This window comes from Episyrphus balteatus, chromosome 2 (genome assembly GCF_945859705.1).
Source record: "Episyrphus balteatus chromosome 2, idEpiBalt1.1, whole genome shotgun sequence".
NCBI lineage: Eukaryota > Metazoa > Arthropoda > Insecta > Diptera > Syrphidae > Episyrphus > Episyrphus balteatus.
In genome coordinates, this window is record NC_079135.1 from 99,953,889 (window position 1) to 99,973,489 (window position 19,601).

The 19,601-nt window shown below is 32.4% G+C and overlaps 1 protein-coding gene across 1 annotated transcript in view; it reads left to right on the forward strand.

Moving 5' to 3' along the window:
• LOC129912726 (serine-rich adhesin for platelets-like) overlaps nt 1-19,250 on the forward strand; it is a 32,811-nt gene extending 13,561 nt beyond the window's left edge. Inside the window, exons 2-8 of the mRNA XM_055991097.1 lie at nt 4,953-5,800; nt 5,862-6,156; nt 8,307-9,153; nt 9,218-9,521; nt 9,585-9,742; nt 9,810-9,959; nt 14,620-19,250. Coding sequence (XP_055847072.1) covers nt 5,133-5,800; nt 5,862-6,156; nt 8,307-9,153; nt 9,218-9,521; nt 9,585-9,742; nt 9,810-9,959; nt 14,620-19,106 — 6,909 coding nt within the window. The 5' untranslated portion in view covers nt 4,953-5,132 and the 3' untranslated portion in view covers nt 19,107-19,250. The remainder of the gene's footprint in view (nt 1-4,952; nt 5,801-5,861; nt 6,157-8,306; nt 9,154-9,217; nt 9,522-9,584; nt 9,743-9,809; nt 9,960-14,619) is intronic.
• The last annotated feature ends 351 nt before the right edge of the window (nt 19,251-19,601 follow it).

Here is a 19,601-nt window from a genome sequence, read left to right on the forward strand (position 1 = left end):
TGCAGAACAGTTTCAAAATTATTTAGAATGTAATAATCTGTTGATACAGGAACAATCTGGATTTAGAAGTGGACACTCATGTGAAACAGCGATTAATTGTGTTGTGTGGAACTGGAAGAGGAAGATTGACTGTGGACATTCGATAGTGGCTGTGTTTCTTGATTTGAAAAGAGCGTTTGAAACGATTGATAGGCAAATATTACTGAGCAAATTACGTTTATATGGTGTATGTCATCGTGAATGGAAATGGTTTGAATCTTATCTTACCAATAGAAGTCAAAGAACTAGTGTGAATGGTGTGACATCGGATGCAAAAGTAAACAATTTGGGAGTGCCGCAAGGTTCTGTTTTGGGAGTGTTCTTGTTTCTTTTGTATATAAATGACTTCAAAAAATGTTTGAAATATTGCAGCATGAAACTTTTTGCGGATGATAGTCTGATTTATATTTGTGGTAAAAATGGTGAAGATATGTGTGAGAAATTGAATGATGACTTAAAAAGAATTGATGTATGGCTGAAAATGAACAAGCTTAAGGTGAATGTAACGAAAACTAAATATATGAAGTTTGGAATGAATGAAGATATTGATGTGAAAATGGATAGTGAGTCTTTAATTTGTGTTGAAAGCATTAAGTATTTGGGTTGTGTCATAGATAGAAAGTTGAATCTAAAAGAACATGCTAGTCATGTATGTGCAAAAATCTCAAAGAAAATTTATTTTTTAAGCAGAATACGTAAACACTTAACATTCAATGCTGCGATTCTCATTTATAACGCGATAATTTTGCCACACTTTAATTATTGTTCAACCTTATTATATGGTTCGAATGCAGACGTGAAACTAAGACTTCAAAGACTGCAAAATAAAGGTATGAGAATAATCCTAAGAATGAATGTATATACTCCAATTCGTGTTTTACTTGAATGCTTGTGTTGGATGAATGTGAAGCAGAAATTGACGTTTGACGCTATGATTTTTATTTTTAAAATACGAAATGGTATGTTACCGGATTATTTATCGGACGGATTAGTGGAAGTGTCCGCAGTTCAGCCTTATAGTTTGAGAAATGCTACCAACATCAGACCACAGCGTTGTAGGTTAAGTAATACCCAAAGTTCAGTCTTCTATGATGGCATTAACTATTTTAATAACTTACCAAGTGGAGTGAAGAGTGAAAATAATTTAAATGCATTCAAAAAAAAATTGTGTGAATTTATTAAAATTGATATAAACTAATACAAATAATACACATAAGATCACAAGTATATGAAATATTAACAATTTATAGTATATTTAAAAGTTTTTTAACTAATCTCGTTTTTAATTACCTCTTCTAGTGCTAGGGACTAATAGAACCCAATCTTATTTATAAGATGGGTACTCTTGGCTTTAGCCAGGATGGTATGCGGAAACTCTATTATTATTATTATTAAATAAATCTTAATAAAAGAAATCAAATTTTATACTTATTTAGAGCTCAAATTTTTGAAAAACAGAATTTCAAAAAGCAGAATTTTGACAAAAGAATTTTGTCCCCGGCATAATTTTGACCCCAACCCATGTATGTGTCGTCCAAATTTTCAATTCTTAGACCAGATTTCAGGCTACTGAGTGTTTCTGTAAAGATTGCAGCCTTATCTTTTTCAAAGCAGGTCTTCAATAATTCATCACGTCGATTTCCACTTTTTGCATGTACCTACACTTCTTCTTCCTTTTTCTCGGCGCTGTTATGATCTCGATGTCGAGGGGATCATAACCTTCCCACGTTACTGCTTCACACTAGTGATCCGCCTGTGGGGTTCGCCGGGTTGACCTCAGAAATCGGCGGCAAGCCTCCCGGTTTTGTATTGTTCCGTTTCTGAGGCCAACTGAATGCTGGTGTTTTTGCATTTGCTTGTACCAGGAGTTTTTAGGCCTACCTTTCTTTTTATTTCGTGTTGGAACGTTATATGATATTGCTTTTTTGACGGGGTTCTCAGGATCTCTCCTTTGAACATGGCAATACCAACTGAGTCGGTCGTGTTCAATTTTTTGGGAGATGGTATTTTTAACATGAAGGCTTCCTCGGATCTTTGTACTTCTAATTCTATCAAGCTTTGTTACTCCTGCTGTCATGCGAAGCATCTTCATCTCAGCTGCCGTTAACTTACTCTCATACTTTTTGTACATTGTCCAACATTGTGAACCGTATGTGAGTGCTGGACGCACAACTGCGGTGTAGAGCCTTCCTTTCAGCTTAGGGGGCATTTTTCGATCACAGAAGATAGCAGAATTTTCGCGCCACTTCATCCAACCTACGCTTACGCGATGATTGATATCGTCATCACAAGTACCTTCGTTATTTATCATAGACCCCAGATATTTAAACTTTTCACACTTGGGAAGCACTACACCATTCAAATAAATGTCAGGAATAGGCCTGTGTGGATCAGAAAATGGGCAGCATAGGTATTCTGTCTTTTTCGCGCTTATGCGGTACCCACTACCTTCTAGAACATCCACCCATACATCAAGTGCTCGTTACAGGGATATCGGGTCTTCACTTATGATGGCTCCATCGTCAGCAAAGAATAACTGATGCACTTACCTACACTATGTACTCGAAAAACCACCTAGGGTCGTTTGGTCTTTTGAACAAAAAAAAATTGGTACGATAATAATAAAAAGCTCATTTTCGGAATGTCAGCATGCTAAAGTACAAGTAAAAACTGTCGACCGGTTTTGTTTATTGTTGCATGGCCCAAATATATTTAATTTTATTTTCGAAATAAATTTTAAAAATGATGGGTTTAATTAAACCATAAAATGTCGCGTTGGCCATTGACTTTTAATAAAATCAAACGAAAATTGCAATTTCAACGTATTCTCCATGTTTTTGGTGATAAGACCAATTGGTTTTTATTACCAAATGATGATGATAATTTCACGAAAACTGATTTCATTATTTTCGTGAACGATTTTAGTATTATTACTACATAATATTCTATTATTTACACTAACATTTTATAAAGGTCAATTTTGAAAACATACAGACAAATGCTCAGTTAATTGTGTAAGCTCTTTAATGTTTCTTTTCTATAATTTGTTTTTAATGATTGATTTTCAAAAAAATAACAACTCAAGATTATTTCTTGTTATTGTGCCTTATTTTTTTTTTAATTTAAATTTAATTCAAACACCCTGATTGCAATTCACGATATAAACTTGAATGTTTCAATCAAATCTTTTCCAAAAATATTGAATGAACTTGAAAACATTATTATGTCACCCTATTAAATCCATTGTTTCAATTTAAAACTTTGAATAGCAATGATGCAACCACACTACTTGAATTGCTATTTTACACCTGCTTGATGTTTGTGAGATTGTAGTTTTGAAAGCAACAAGAACAAGTCGTTTAAGTATAAACTTGCTTGCAAATAAGGGTAATTGCACTCTAGTTTACCTAATCTGGTTGCATATACAAATGTACGTGTACTTTTGTACTCCTCTCTCTTGAGTTAGAATATGTAATTGTTTTTTTTTTTTGTATGTGCTCATTTTTATTGTTTGTTTGTTTTATTTATTTTTGTTGTAATTTGTATTAACTATTTCAATTGTGAAATTAATATAATAGCCAGTTTGTGCACTTGCAAATTATAATGTACTACCTAACTTATTTGAAATATTAAAAATAAATGTGTATCTAGGGTAAGATGCATCAGGTATTAGGAGCTTTCAATCTAATTGAAAAGTAATCTATCGACTTAGAAAAAGTTGGAAATAGTAAAGATTTAACATAAATTTCGAAAACCAAATGATTCAAGCTTTGTTTTTAAAATTATTTTCTATTAAGATTTATTAAGATTTGTTTCTATTTGGTTGCAACACACAAAAGTTGTTGTTCAAAACTTCAATAAAAATTGATAAAAAAAAACGCAACAGCAATTTTTAACCCATAGAAGTTGAAATATGCATTTGACTGACACGTCAAAAAAAAAAAAACACATAACACTCAAAATATACGCGGGTGAGGACCTATCACGTTTTGTAGAGCTAGTTGCACTCATTACGAAACGTTGTTAAAAACTCCGTAACAGCCCCAAAATCTGGAGTTAGGGGCAAAAAACAGGTTTTTTTAACATTCGCCCATTAAAAAAAAATTTAGCTTCGTCAAATTTGTACCCATTTTAGATTTCTTTACAGTTTTGGATAGAAGACATTTAGACCTTTTCAACAAGGTGTAAAACATGTTGTTCGATTAAACCACCTAGAATTTAAAAGCTGACAAAGTTCAAAAATTCCATTTCGTAATAAATGATGATTTCTTGTAAAAATCCTCGCTCATGAAATATCAAACTTAAGTATGATATAAAGAACGACAAAAGCTGTAAACAATAAAAAAAAAAATGTAAACCACAACAAAATTTCCCATTACAATTGTTTTTCAATCCGAAAAATAAAACAAAACAAAAGTCACACCATTTTTTATCTCAGAAGCTCCTAGGCTTTTTTTTTTAATCACAAGAGTATTAAATTAATGGTTATTTATTCATCTTCGTTGGCTAGACTGCCTTCGCACAAGTCACACTTGATGATGAATGTAGGTTTGTGTGTGTGTTTATTTAACAATTTCACTTTGTTTTCAAATTCCTATCCAAAATTTATTCAAAACAGAATGCATAATAAACAAAAATAAAAAAAAAAAAGAAAAAGAAAACCTAACAACAACAATAAAAAACAAAACATCGGTTTCTAAGAATACTGCGTAAATTAAAATTCATAGGCGATTTTTTTTTTGTTGTTTTTTTATCACATTCCAAAATCAGCATTATTCTATATTTATGCCAATGACCTATAAAAGCTATTATTTTTACTGTGGTGAAAATTTAATAAAAAAAGACAAACAATAAACTTTTTGAACTTAAAATTTTAATCACTGCAACACTCCTATTGTTTTCTATTTTTACAGCTGAAAGGAAGAAATCCCACCTAGACCTAGAAAAATTCTCTCAACAGAATTAAAAAAAAACCCCCACACACCTCTTTTTTCATATTAAAAAAAAAAAAAAAGAAACACTCTTTAAATTGAACGAAAAACTGTTGCTACAACTGCAATAAATCGCCTCTTTTTGTTGGCCCCCAAAACAGAATGTCAGCTGATTCCCCGAGGCGCAATGCGCGCGGTATACCAGCCATAGTACCACCACAAGTGGTTAGCGATCGTTCGATAATCGACTCTGTTGCCGGATTCATAAATGACGTCACACTCAACAACCAACCACAATGTGATCCCAAGGACACAATAACTTGGGCTCGTTTCGAAACAGCAGCCGACATAAGCGACACACGTTTTTGCGACGATTGGGAGTTGGAGGGAAATGTTGCACCACCGCTGCTATTGATTCTTGGCTATGGTCAAGGTGTACAAGTATGGGCTATACCTGCAAATGGTGAGGCAGTGGAAGTACTCTCATGGCGTCATGGTATTGTATCGGCATTGAGAGTATTGCCCACACCCACCTATGCTGAGAATGGTCGTGCTGATGAGCCAATTGATGCGTATGCTGAGAAAAGGCCATTAATGGCTATATGTGATGGCACTACACCAGCTGGTAGTAATCCACAATTTTGTGCTGTGAATTTTGTCTCTCTAAAAACTGGCGCCCAGGTGAAGACGATTAAGTTTAAAAATCCTGTGTTGGATATTTTAGCAAATCGATCGTCAATTGTGATAACATTTCACGAACGTATTGCTGTATTTGATGCAAGGAGTCTTGAAGATCGTTTGTCAGTTACAACATGTTTTCCTAGTCCAGGGTGAGTTGGAATCAGTTTTTTTTTTTAATAAAAATGGAACTAATTTTTTTATTTCTTTTAGGATCAATCCAAATCCTGTAGCTCTGGGGACACGCTGGATGGCCTATTCTGAAAACAAATTGTTGCATTCTAAGCGCAGTGGTGGTGGCTGTGATGGAGACGGTGTAGCCAGCTACACGGCTACAGTTCTCAATGCGGCAAAAAGTTTCGGAAAAGGTCTACGCGAACTTGGTGAACAAGTCGCAGCTGGCTTAACTGGAACAACTGGATCAGGTGGAAGCTCTAAAAGCAGCAGCTTTGACTCGGCTACTGGGGATATTCGTCAAGGTGGTGTTGTCACTATTTTAGATATAAAAGTAAGTACGAATGGTACAGGTCGTTTCAAATCAAAAGTCCCATGGAAAATTGAGCAAAAATGAAAAAATCTCATTCGCTCACTGGAAAAAATTACGATAAAATAATAAAGAATAGTTCTTGGCATCGCTTTTTTTAGTTATAAGGTCCATCACATAGTGTGGTAAATCGCGAATCTAGCGATTATTAAAATTAATAATTCCAGTTAAGTCGGTTTTTTTCTTAACAGTTTTAATCTAAATGAATGTGAATAGATAAAATTCTATAAAAAAAATGATTTTTCAAAAAGACATCTATAAATTTCTGCAAAAAGTGGGTCAAAATAATGAAGATAAAATGCATTTTTATGGTATTTCAATTTATGTTTTCATAAACATATTTTATGATTTTACATAATTAATTATTTTTAAAAATGGTTGAAAAAAAATAAACGAGTGGGTCGCACTAACTTGTTCTTAGAACTAAAAACTTTTTACATACAAATTTGGGAAATATATCAAAAAAAAAAAAACTGAATTCGTTCTCAAAATGTACAAAAAAACAACTCTTTAATTTAAATTGAGCTCCAAAAAAAGTATGCAGTTTTCTTTTATAAAGATGCATTTGTAGAAAAAAAAGCAATTTTTTATAAATATAGTTTTTGAAAACAAAATTTAAAAACAAATTTAGTATGCCATTTTTTTAGAAACTTTTAATCAACGTAAAACCAAAGTTTCAAGAAAATTCAATGTCACGTTTTCGAAAATTTGATATTACAAAAAAATGTTTTAGCATAAGCAAATTCGTTAAAATTGAACAAGTAATTTGGAAGATAGTTTGAAATAAAAAAAAAAAAAAAAACCATTCTATAGGAGAACTTTTTTCATTAAAAAATAGACCTTATTTAAAAAATAATACTTGATTTTTAATAAAAATCGTAGGAGCCGTTTTTGAGAAAATTAAACTTTTCCAAAATTGGTATATGACAGTTACAGTTATTTTTGGTCCAAAAAAATTAATTCCAAAAACCGCTCTGTACAGGATCCAAAAACTGTATACATAAATGGTTCGCCTACATAAATGATTCGTTTTCTAAATGTCTTGCTTTAAATTAAAATTTTAGCACTAATTTTAATTATATCTGTTTCACAATCATAAAAAATGACATCATCTTTAAAAATATTTACAGATAATACAAAAAAGTCATCGAACATGTTAAATCTTCTGATAGATTTTAACCTTCCGTTTCTTATATTTTTCCCGCAATTTCCATTTTTTTAAATTCTTTTCTACTCTTGTTTCACTATCTTCTATTTTTATTAATTTAGTCACCACATAGTGGCTTGCACAAGCAAGATGAAATTCATGGGTAAGAAGCAGCGGTCCAATATGTCTTCCACTTTTATTGAAGCACAAATCTTTTAAATTTGTTTTTAATTTTAATAATACCTGCTCATCAAAAACATTGCGTCGGCTAAGAGTGCAAATCTCGTAAATCCACTTTTTGACAAAAATTAGATTTTTGAAAATTTATAAAGTAGGCATCGAAATCTATGTTTTCATTTAAGAAAAAGTGCATATTTGTTTTATTAAACAACCAAAAGAGACAAAATTAGACATGAAAAATGTATAGGGCTAGTACAAAATTGAAAATTAGAAATTGCTCTCCTGAACAATTTACAAAAATGGACTTACGAGGTTTGCACTCTTAGCCGACTTTTGTTTTTTTCGATCTTATTTGGCACTTTTGACCCATTTTTCGAAAATGTGTTTTTTTGAGAATTTTGTCTTCATTTTGAAGACAGTGAAAAAAGTTGTAGGTATGGCGGTCGAGAAAACGCGAAATATGTTACCAGCTTATCTTAGTGAGAAAAAAAATAATAATTAAGTAGTTTTAGGCAGGAAAAATGCCGAAAAATTATTGTAGTTTTCGAACAATAGTTACTATTTTAAAAACTACAATAATTTTTTTTTGTTTTCTCTAGCGTTTCAAACAAGTATGATTTGTTGTTATTTTTGAGTTGATTTGTCGTAATTAGCCAATAAAATTGAGTGTTTTTGTTTATTTGATCTCAATTTTCTTGGTAGGGAGAAAATATGCTCAAACACAGGACTTTTCATTTGAAACTAGCTGTAAAACCAAAATTTAAACTAACCCCAAAACCCATTACAGCATCCAATTAAAGATGTTAGTCCGACAAGTGGCACTCCTGTCTCCATCAATGGCAGTGATCCTATTGTTGCTCATTTCATTGCCCACTCTGAAGCAGTTGTAGCAATGGAATTTGACAATTCTGGAATGATGCTTCTAACTGCCGATAGACGTGGTCATGACTTCCATCTGTTTCGCATTCAACCACATCCCGTCGGGTCTAGTTTGGCTGCTGTACATCATATTTATGTCTTGCATCGTGGCGACACAAGTGCTAAAGTACAGAACATCACATTCTCGTTGGATAGTCGCTGGGTAGCAGTATCTACATTGCGTGGAACGACTCATGTATTCCCAGTCACTCCATACGGTGGTCCAGCTGGTGTTCGTACTCATACTAGCCTTCATGTGGTAAATAAATTATCTCGTTTTCATCGTTCGGCTGGCCTCACAGCCGATGGACGTTCGAGTAGCCCCATCTCGCATTCCGATAGCACAAATTTTAGCCAAATTCTGATGCCCTATCATAATCCGACAATGCCACCCTTCCCACGGCCAACAGTTGTGCTTCCTTTAGCTCAGCTACGACAACCTTTTGCCCTAGGCTCTCCTCCAGGATCGGCCGTGCCTAGTTCATATGGCAAGACATCAAATACACGCCAGCGATTGTCATCGTTATCTGATGATAATGGCAAGCCATTGAGTGTTTGTGCTGTATTTGCCAAATCACGTTCCTGGCTTTTGGATCCACCAAATGCGGCGAGGGAAGCGCCACATAAAATTCAACGTAAAGCAGTTGACTCATTGTTCGTAATGGCCGGACATGGTGCACTGATTCAATACGATTTGGATACTAAACTTGCCACAAGTAAGTAAATTTAAAAAATGGAAATTTTGATTTGTTAACTGTTTTTTTTTTTCTGTTTGTTTAGATGTTGCCAAAGAGAAAATATGTGATGATACTCCAATTGAGCTTGAAGTTGAGGCCAAAGCTCAATGGAATCTTGGACGAAAAGATGGATCTCCAGAAATTATGCCACCATTGTCTGTTGAAAACTGGCTGATTAAGGATAAAAATTCTTGCATGCTTATTGACAGTACTAGACAATATGACGATAGTGATGATCGCAGTGACAGTTGGTTATCTCAAGTAGAAATTATAACTCATGCAGGACCTCATCGAAGGCTCTGGATGGGACCACAATTTGTATTTAAAACTTATAATACACCTAGCGGGTAGATATTCCCCATCTCCACACAATTTGTGTCGTTTACGAGTTTTGTTTCTCAAAAATACAGGTCTAATCTGAGTCATATAGATGTTGAAGCAGTTGAAATTGGTGTTAGTTCTGGTTCAGGCTCTACTGGACGTCCAGAACGTTCAAGTCCTCTTAATATGCCACTAACTGCAGCTGGCCGATCAGCAGTGCCAGTTCTTATTGAATCTGGTTCATATAGTAAGTTCAACATCATACATTTTGTAGATTTGAAGTCTTTAAAACAATGATTTGTATCATAAAACAGGTAGCATTGAACAAAGTCCAAAGCTAATGGATCGTTTTCGTCACGAACATATGAATTCGGATTTCTCTGTTGCCCATGGCGATAATCGACTTAAAGAAGATTTAGCTGATGCAATGCGCGAATCACCATCGGTATCACATAAAGATTCAGGTGAATATTATTTTTTAGATTTTTTTCTATTTGGTATTGTAGATAAAATAAAATAATATGTTATATATTATTTATTATTATTGTTGAGCTTTTTTTCAAATGTTTTTTTTTTATTTTTTTGTGTGCTTAGAGTTCATTATTTGCATATAGGAATTTTCAAAAATTCTACTGCTTAGTTTGCTGTTGCTAGATTTTTTCTATGACCTCTATTTTTCTTGTCTTTATACTTTTTTAATTTTGCTAATACTTTATTTGTTGGTAAATTTTGGGAAATAAGAAAACAATTTACTTAAATAAACAATTAAAAGATATATTTCACCAAATCATAACTATTTATCTATGATCATATTCAGAAAAATTGACCTTAGACCCAATCTAGGATATTTTTTTGTTATAAAAGACACTGCACTTGTTTGTATCGACTAAGTAATCAACAAATTTTTGTATCTATAGGCTTTTAAACAATCAGCCCTATCGGCAATACAATTTCCCTGGAAAAATTTCTCTATTCCGAAAAATCGGTATCGGCAATACTTTTTGAATGGAAAAATTTCCTAGAAAAAAATTCCCGCACAAAAATACCTATCGGGAATGAAGTTTCTCCCCCGAAGTATTTCTATCATATTTTTTATGGGGAACAGATATTTTGAAGCCAAAATGTACTCGTTTTTCTTTCAAAATATTCTGTTAAAAATATTAAATTATTTACTTCCTTAATCCAACAAAAAGCAAATGATATTGCAACTGGATAACGCAAAATAGTAGACAAAAATAAAATATAAGAATACCTTAAAAAAAAAAGCATGGAACTAAAGGAGACCATTCCGAGAGCATTAGTTTGCTGCTTTGGTCGAAGAAATGATCAAATTATGTGGAATGCCTCAATTTATTTCAGTTATTTGTTTATCATGTCAAAAAAAAACAAAGCTTAGGAAACTTTATTGATTGATTCTTTAATTAAAATTAAAAACACAAAACTAATTACATGTCTATCTGAAGAAACAAACAAAGTAATAAGTTGGGCAAAAAATAAAAAAAATTATTGAATAAAAATCCACAAATCAACACCAAAGAAAAAAAATGTATAAATATTGACTATTAAACATTTTAATTGTTTTTGTGCACTACATACAATCAAATTAGAGTTGTCAAAATTTTCGAAGACATGTGTTCGAAGGTTTTTTTGTTTTGTTAAGTTGGCTGTACTTCTTTCCCGAAAACGAAATTCCGATGGAGATTGCCGATAAGGAGAAAAATTCCCGGGAGAGAAAACCTACTCCCGGGGAAATTCCTCACGTGAGATTGCCGATAGGGCTGATTAGCAATCTTATTCTTTCAATTGAATTGATCGCTAAAACAGAAAGCGTTGAAATAGAAGTCAATGTTAAATTTAAAGAAATAGTTTTTCTTGAAAATTTACAACTTAATAAGGTGTTTTGATAAAAAAATCAGATGTTTCTAAAAAGAAAGTTTAAAGATTAAAATAAATATGTAAATGGCAAAAGTTTAAAGACAAATTGTATAGCTATTAGACAATATTCAAAGTAGCTAGTTATCATCAAAACTTTCATTTGAAATGTACCTATTAGATGATTTTAAAGAAGTTAGCTGCTTCAAATTTAAGTAATGATACTGGGGAAAGGGATACTGATTCTGAGTAGAAGTGATGACGCCTTCAAGAGCATTTATATAAATTACTTGTTATCGGCTCAGATTCTCAATTCCTATTGACTTACTTTTTCCCAAAAAAGAATGGTTGAAAAATTAAGTCAAAACCCAAAACTGTGTATCCGCGGTTGTTTATAACTTAAATTTAAAAGCACAAGCCTTAAAATTTAAAAACTGGTCAAGGATGCAGCCTTGACCAGTTTTTAAGTATTTGTAAAGCTTGAATCGTAACATGGTCGTATCTGCGCAGGTTATATACAAATCTTACAATTGAATTAAATGCAACATTCAACCTTCGCATAGTATTAGCTTAAATCTATAGTTAATTAATGAAATTATTAAGGCTTTCACCAATTTAAGTTTTACTGCAGTTGGAAACTTAATAAGACTTTTTCCCCAGGAAGCATAATATCCCCCATTTTCGCTGAATTATTATCAAATATTATAGAACACTTCTGAATATCGTAGAATATTTAAGCTTGGTAGAGCTGGTAACTTTTGCAGATCAAACATTTTTGAAATAGAACCCTTTGATATATTGAATATTATGACACACTTTAAATTACCTAATACAATCACACAACTACCCAAAAAAATAAATGGAAATATCGAAATCTTGAAATATTAAAAACCCAGGATTAGTAATTTTTTTTAAAGGTATACATAACATATATTTGTCGTAATTTATTGCACGTTCTTGATATTTGTAGGTATTGTCGTTCATTGTGTTGAAATTCCAAGCATTGTTTTGCAAGTTTTAATACAATTCTGTGTAAAATCTTCAATGTACTTTTTGTAAAAGTTTTATGTTGATTCATCTTCGTTCATCATTCGCATGGTCAATTTTGTATAATTTTTTTAAAGTTTTTGCCATTGTACGTTGAACTATCGAAAAAAAACGACAGATATTAAAAATTATACTAATAACCCTCATAGATTCAGCATTGATGTTGTGCATAAATTGTATTTGTTTATCAATAGATATAGATATTGTTTTTGATAGATTAAAAAACAAATTTAACAGGGATATTTGTGTAGTTTTTTTTTAAAGACAGATTATATTTTTAATTTAAAGTTAAACCATTTAACTTATTTAACAGTTTTTTTTTTTATTTTTTTCAAAATTTAGAGTAAAAGTTTGTTACAGTTTTTGAAATCGAAATTGTATCATTTAGTTATGGTGTTTTGTAGAAACATAATTTAAAAACGGGAAAGGTCGTACTATCGTTTCAATTTAATCTCGGATAAGTATTTTTTAATCAGTACCGAGCCCAGTTTCTGACTTGAAATAGGTTGCAATAGAGTAAAAATTACTAGGAACAGGATTTAGAAATCCAATTTTAACAATATATTACCAGAAAAAATAAAAAAATTATTACTACCAATTAAAACAGTCCCAATTTCCGATTCGATCGAAAAAAATCGATTTCTCAAATGTATTCATTTTGATGATAGATTAAAATTAAAATTATATATTTTTTTTTCTAAGACTTTACTATTGTTAAATATAAATACATAAATTTTAAAATAGTTTAAAAATGTGTTTGCTGTAAGAATAACACCTTTATAATATAAAAAATATTATTTGTGCATGAATATTTTAACCCTATCTTTTGACTGGTGACAGTTCGTAATGCTTTTCATACAAATATTAATCTATACCCTGTATATAAAGTATATAATTATCCTCTCATTTATTACTGATACAAAATTGTTTTTAGTCTAAGTGAATTGAAAAAAAAAAAGAAATCAAATTTCAAAGACAGTGTTGCTACAAAAAAAATATATTTTTTTCAATTGTGTATGATTTTTCCTTACTCTTTTGTACCTTATTTTTAGAGTTTTTCCATAGATATCCTTAAGGGTTTAAGTGACCAATTTTTCATCGTGCGAATAAAATCATTGATCTTAATGAAAACTTGCGAGTAAGAAAAAGAAAAACACATCTGGAAAAATTAAGAATTTTTTTTATAATTATTTGGGAAGTGTCGAAATTGATTTTCGAAAATAGTCGAAATTAAGAATTCTCTTCTACACATTGTCATGCTTTTGTTAAAGTAAAGTAGGTTATTTATCATCAATAAATGTTAGGAAAAGGATATATTAAAGCGAAAAAAAATCTGTCTCTTTTTTGTGAATGATATTCTACATACTGAAATTTGATTTCATTTTTTATTTTGTTTCTTATGTCTTGTAATACCTTAATAGTAAATTAAGATATCTTACTAAAAAATAATTCGTACATTATGCCATCACCACTTCACCACCAACCACAGTCAAGTATTTGAAAAATATTAGATCGTCTATCTCTCCCTTAATACTGCGTTTTCGAAATCCCACAAACGACACTCTGTCGTTTCAAAAAAGAAAAAGAAACAAGAGGAAAAAGAAAAAAAGCCAACGGCAGGTGTTAACGGTTTCTTTTTTTTTTTTTTTGTATTTTTACTCTAATAATATGTAAAATTCTGTAAATTATGTATTTAACAAACGAGAAATGAAATATAAAAATCACAAAAAAAAAATGTTCCCTTAACTACTCTCTTATGTTTGACACACATCTCTGTTGTTAATAATTTCATCAAAAAACACAAAGAGTCGTTTCGGCTGCAGAAAAGACTCTCTAGTAGCATGAATCGGCTTTTTCTTTCTTTCATAAATCATGAGCATTTGTTTGAAATAAAAAAAAAAAAAAAATAATAAAGAAAATCTAAAAATTTGTTTGCGTACTTACATATTTTTTTTTACTTTGCTTTTTGGTTGCATCTGATTTGTTTATATAGAATTTTTTTAAGCATTATTTTTTTCGTTGTTGTTGCTTTTTGCAATAGTTTTTTTTTTTTTGTTAAATAAAATTAAATAAAAAATAAATATAAACAAAAAAAAAAACACGAAACAAAAGAAATTAACACACTGTCTTTGGCTTTTCTCTTTTTTTTCTCTTCTTCTCTTTCTCTCTCTCTTCTCTCTCTCTCCCTATCTATGTCTATTAAAGGTGGTCACCCTCAACGACGTAGACTTTCTGCCGCGGCGGGTGGTTCAAGTCGTGCAACAACTGCATCCTCCCCATCGTCTTCCCCGAAAGCAAGAAGTGGTAGTGGTGGTGTTTCTTCGTCTTCAGCAAGTTCGACTTCCTCTTCATCCGCTGTCACATTGGTTGGTGGTTGTGGTGATTATACTTCAAAATACGAATCACTTGAATCCTTGATTGAACAACAACAACAACATCAGCAACAGAATCAAATGAAGGCAATATCAATTGAAAAAGTGGTTAATCCTTTGGGAACTGTAACAACAATTACGGGTAGTTGTGAAAGTGATTTGGATTCGGATGATGTCTTGAAAGGTATTAGTGCTAATCAAAGTTATGTTATCCATGAGAATTGTGATGAATCATTATTTCGTCCGGTTGTGGCGATATTTTGTGATGAAAATATTAATTTAGGCGCAGAGAAATATGAAGAGGATAGTGAATTTACTAAACCACCTGAGACAATTGGTAATAAATTAATTGTCCCGGTTATAGAGAAGGCTGTCGATTTAGAATTGACAAAGAAGGAATCTTTAAAGAATCGTGGGAGGAGGCAACAACCACAAATTCAGCAAGTTAAGGAAGAATCTGATGATGAGGTGGTTAAGTTTAATATTACAGATGTGAAGAGAAGGCAAAAAATTGACAAAAAGAAACAAAAAGTCGAAGAGAAAGAAGAAGAAAAACCAGTACCGAAAAAAACTATAACTAAGGCTAGTGCTGATAGTGATTTATCGACTTCTTCAAATTCGAAATTGAAGTTAAAAAAGCAATCTGACGAAGAAACAATAAAAGTAAAATTATCCAAAGCTACCAAAAGTCCTGAAAAGGAAATTATACCAGATGAACTGCCTGTTTTGGATAAAAAATTAGATCATTTTGAAGTTGTACTGCCTTCGGATAAAGATTCTAAAGTTAAATCAACAAAATCTCGTAAAAGTGTTGAAAAAGAACTCTTATCCGAAGAAGTTATCAGCAAGAAAAAGGCTTCGGATAATGATACTAAAGCTTCGAAACTCCGAAAAAGTTTAGAGAGAGAGGTTGTATCTGAAGAAGTTTTATCCGAAGAAGTTATAAGCAGTAAAAAGCACGATCCTAGAACTTCAAAAAGCCGAAAAAGTGTAGAAAGAGAGGTTGTGTCCGAACAAGTCTTATCCGAAGAAGTTATCAGCAAGAAAAAATCCCCGGATAGTGATATTAAAGCTTCAAAAACCCGAAAAAGTGTAGAAAGGGAGGTTGTATGTGAAGATGTCTTATCCGAAGAAATTAACAGCAAGAAAAAGTCTCCGGATAACGAAACTAGAGCTTCAAAAACTCGTAAAAGCTTAGAAAGAGAGGTTGTATCTGATGAAGTTGATTGTAGTAAGAAATTAACTTTGGATAAAGGTTGTTCGGATAAACAAACAAAGTCAAAAATGGTGAAAACTCGAAAGAGTAATGAAAAAGAGATTGTAGTTAATGAAACATGTTTAGTTATTGAAAAGAAATCATTAGTTAGCGACTCAAAGCCCACAACATCGATTTCAGATGAAAGTACAGCTACAAAACTTTTATCCGTAGAAGTGGATAATAGTTCAGAAGTCGTTATAAAATCAAAAACATCTAAAAATCGAAAGAGTCCTGAAAAAGAAACAACTGACGGACCTTCAAAACCTCAAAAGAGTGAAAATGATGCAAATACTTCGAGTATTGGTTCAAAAACTTCAAAACCACGTAAAAGCTTGGAAAAAGAAATTATTTGTGAGGAGTTAAAAACTTTGGAAACACATTTTGACAATGATGAAAAGTCGAAAACATCAAAAACACGTAAAATTGTTGAAAGGGAAACAATATCCCAAGAAAAATCTCCTGATAACTCTTCAAAAAGTAGCAGTAGAAAATCTTCAATTGTTGAGATTCCATTTGAAGAAGAGTGTACACAAAAAAAGTCCCAAAAGAAAGGACGCAAAAGTGAAGAAAAAGAAAGTTCTGTTATTCGAAAACTATCAGTTGAGGGTATAATTTCTTTAGATGAAGATCGATCAAAAAAGGCGACAAAAAAAGATCGAGGTGGTGAAGATAAGAAAGAAGATAAAACAAAAGTCACTGATTCGATTGAAGAAGTTACAATTAAAGCTCCAAAATCATCTAAAACAAAGAAATCCCCAAATGACGATGAGGCAACAAGTTCATCAATTGTTCTCACTACCCCATTGCAACCTGAAGATTTTGAAGATGAAAAACCAATTGAATTTAAACGAATGACAGTCGCTAGTTCATCGAAATCTTCAAATAAAGTAACAAAACCTGATAAACCAAGTCAAGTGTCAAAAACAAGTTTATCCATGACAAAACCAAGAGCTAAATCACCTGAAGAAATAAAAGTTGAAGAAACGGATTTCCCCGAAATCTCCTCAACAATTAAAAAGAAGAATCGTAGTGAGTCGAAGAAAAAGCCTGATCATGATACAACACCAACAAACGATATGCCATTATCCGTAGAATTATCCAATGCATCTGATTTAGCAGATAGTTTGTTAGATTTTAAACTGGATAAACAAGAAGATTTAAATAATTCTACAATAGACATTGATAAATTGAAGAAAAAAACTGAAGAAGAAGTTGTAAAATCTGTGAAAGAAAAGTCATCAACTCTTCCAGCAGCGTTATCCGAAAAAGAATCAAAGAAAATTTCCAAGAAATCAAAAGCTGATACACCGGATAAAGCTCCAACTCCACCAGTTGAAACTACTTTTACTTTATCCGAAACGAATTTATCCAAAACAAATGATACAATCATAACTTTTGAAGAAAAAGAAAACCTGATGGAGCTATCCGAAATCGAAAAGGTACCTGTTAAGCTGGATAAAAAAGCTACAAAAGCATCACGCAGTGATAGTGTAATTTCGGTTAAATTTGATAAACTTTTAGACCCTTCTGATGCTACAAAACCATCATCAGAAGCCATTGTGGCTGATATCACTACAGAACCCGTTGAAGTTGACACTAAATATAAGAGCTCCGATTCCCCCAAGAAATCTAAAGGCTCACCATTAAAATTTGTCGATACTTATGGAGATGATTTTATAGCTCCAGAAATTCCTTTAAAAAAAGAAAAGTCCTCAAAGAAAAAACAAAGCTCTGCTAAGGCGGATAAGCCTTCGGATAAACCCTCGGAAAAACTAGAATCAACTCTAAAATCATCCGATGGAATTCAATTTTTCGATTCTTTTCTACAAGAAGGTCCTGTTGAACCCTCCTCAACTCCATGGAAACCCATAGTAGCCAAGGTTGAAGAAAAAACAAAGTTATTGAGTACCGATTTCCCAACACTTGGCAAACCAATAAAAAGCAAAAAATCTCAAAGTCCACCAATGGATAAAACGACTACAGCAGAATTGCCTACTCCTTTCACAATTGACATACGCGACGAGAAAAAGGATAAAAAATCCTTTAAAAGTCGATCAAAAATTTTAGATGACATACCGCTTTTGGAAGATTTTCCAACTGATTTCCTGCCACCTCTTGCAACTTTAGAGCCTTTGGAAGGAACCGATGAAACTATAAGCCTCATCAATTTCGAAAGTCCTCTTCAAGAGGCTTCTAAACCGATAAAACAAGAAATCGAAACTGATAAACTTTCGCCATCACCTCAATTCCCAAAAGGGTTTCCAGCTGATAACATAATATTTGCTTTATGCGGAAGTTTGCATTACGAAAATGAAAACTCTGGGAAACCAGTTGATTCTCCGTTGACGTTATCTTTTTCCGATTCGACCGCTCACACCACAGCGGAATATAAAAGTTTGACCGAAAATGATGATCAATATTTAAGCTTGGAGCAGAGCTCTCAAGAAAATAATCCATCAACTTCGTCATCGACTTGTGAAGATGCCACTGAAGCTGCTTATTCTTCAGGTGGTGGAGGAGGAGGGGGCGGGGTTAGCGAGAATATCAGCCTCACTTCCACAACTGGAGGAGGTGGGAAAACAAAGAATAAACAACGTCGTAAGAAACAACTCATCACTGCCGCTCAAGACGATGACGAAGAGCTACGTCCATTGATAAGCAAAAATAATGACGATGTCAATCTGATGACTTGCAGCATCACTTCGACTTCTTCAACCATCATCAAAGCTAAAAAAACATCATCATCACTGCCAACGACGACGATGACGTCGGACGACAACAACCAGGTAAATAGTGATTCTTCGTCAAGTGATCAAGCGATGACATCAGAAGATACTGATAATAATCAACAACAAACTAGTTTGTCAAACTTAAAACCAGGTAAGTCTTTGATTGATGATGATATGGAGGATAAATCTGCCGAAGATGAAGCTAATAATATGGCTGCATCTTCTTCTATCCAACAATCATCATCATCGCAACAACAACAACAAGCACAATCTCAATCTCAACAACAACAACCTGGTTCGTCAAAAAAGAAATTAAAAAAACGTAAAAGATAAGAATTAGTGATTTGTTTGATTTGTATTTTTTGCTTAATTACATACTATTTGTATTTTATTCTTTTCTCTAGATCCATGGAATGAGTGTGAGTAAATTTTAAAAATTTTTCTTTTTTTTTAACTGATGAGTCGGAGCCTCATTCGTTTTTTTGTTAAAAATTTTTTTTTGCTTGCAAATTTTTGAAAAAATTACACTCGTTTCGGATCTTATATAAAAAAACAAAAAATAAATATTGTGTGATGTATAGGTATTATGTACGTTCATGTGACGTACTTTTAATTTTATAGATTACTGTTTTTTTTTTCAAAATCACCCTGTTGTTAACTTTTCTTTCCAATTAGGGCTTTAGAAAATTTAGACTTTGTACCTACTTTAAGTGTCTTTTTTTCTGTTGAAACGATCTTCGTCGATGAAAGGAATTTGTGGTTTTCACTTTTTGACACGGAAAGGATTCTATCTTCTTTTGCAGACTGCCAGAAGTCTTAAAAACACAT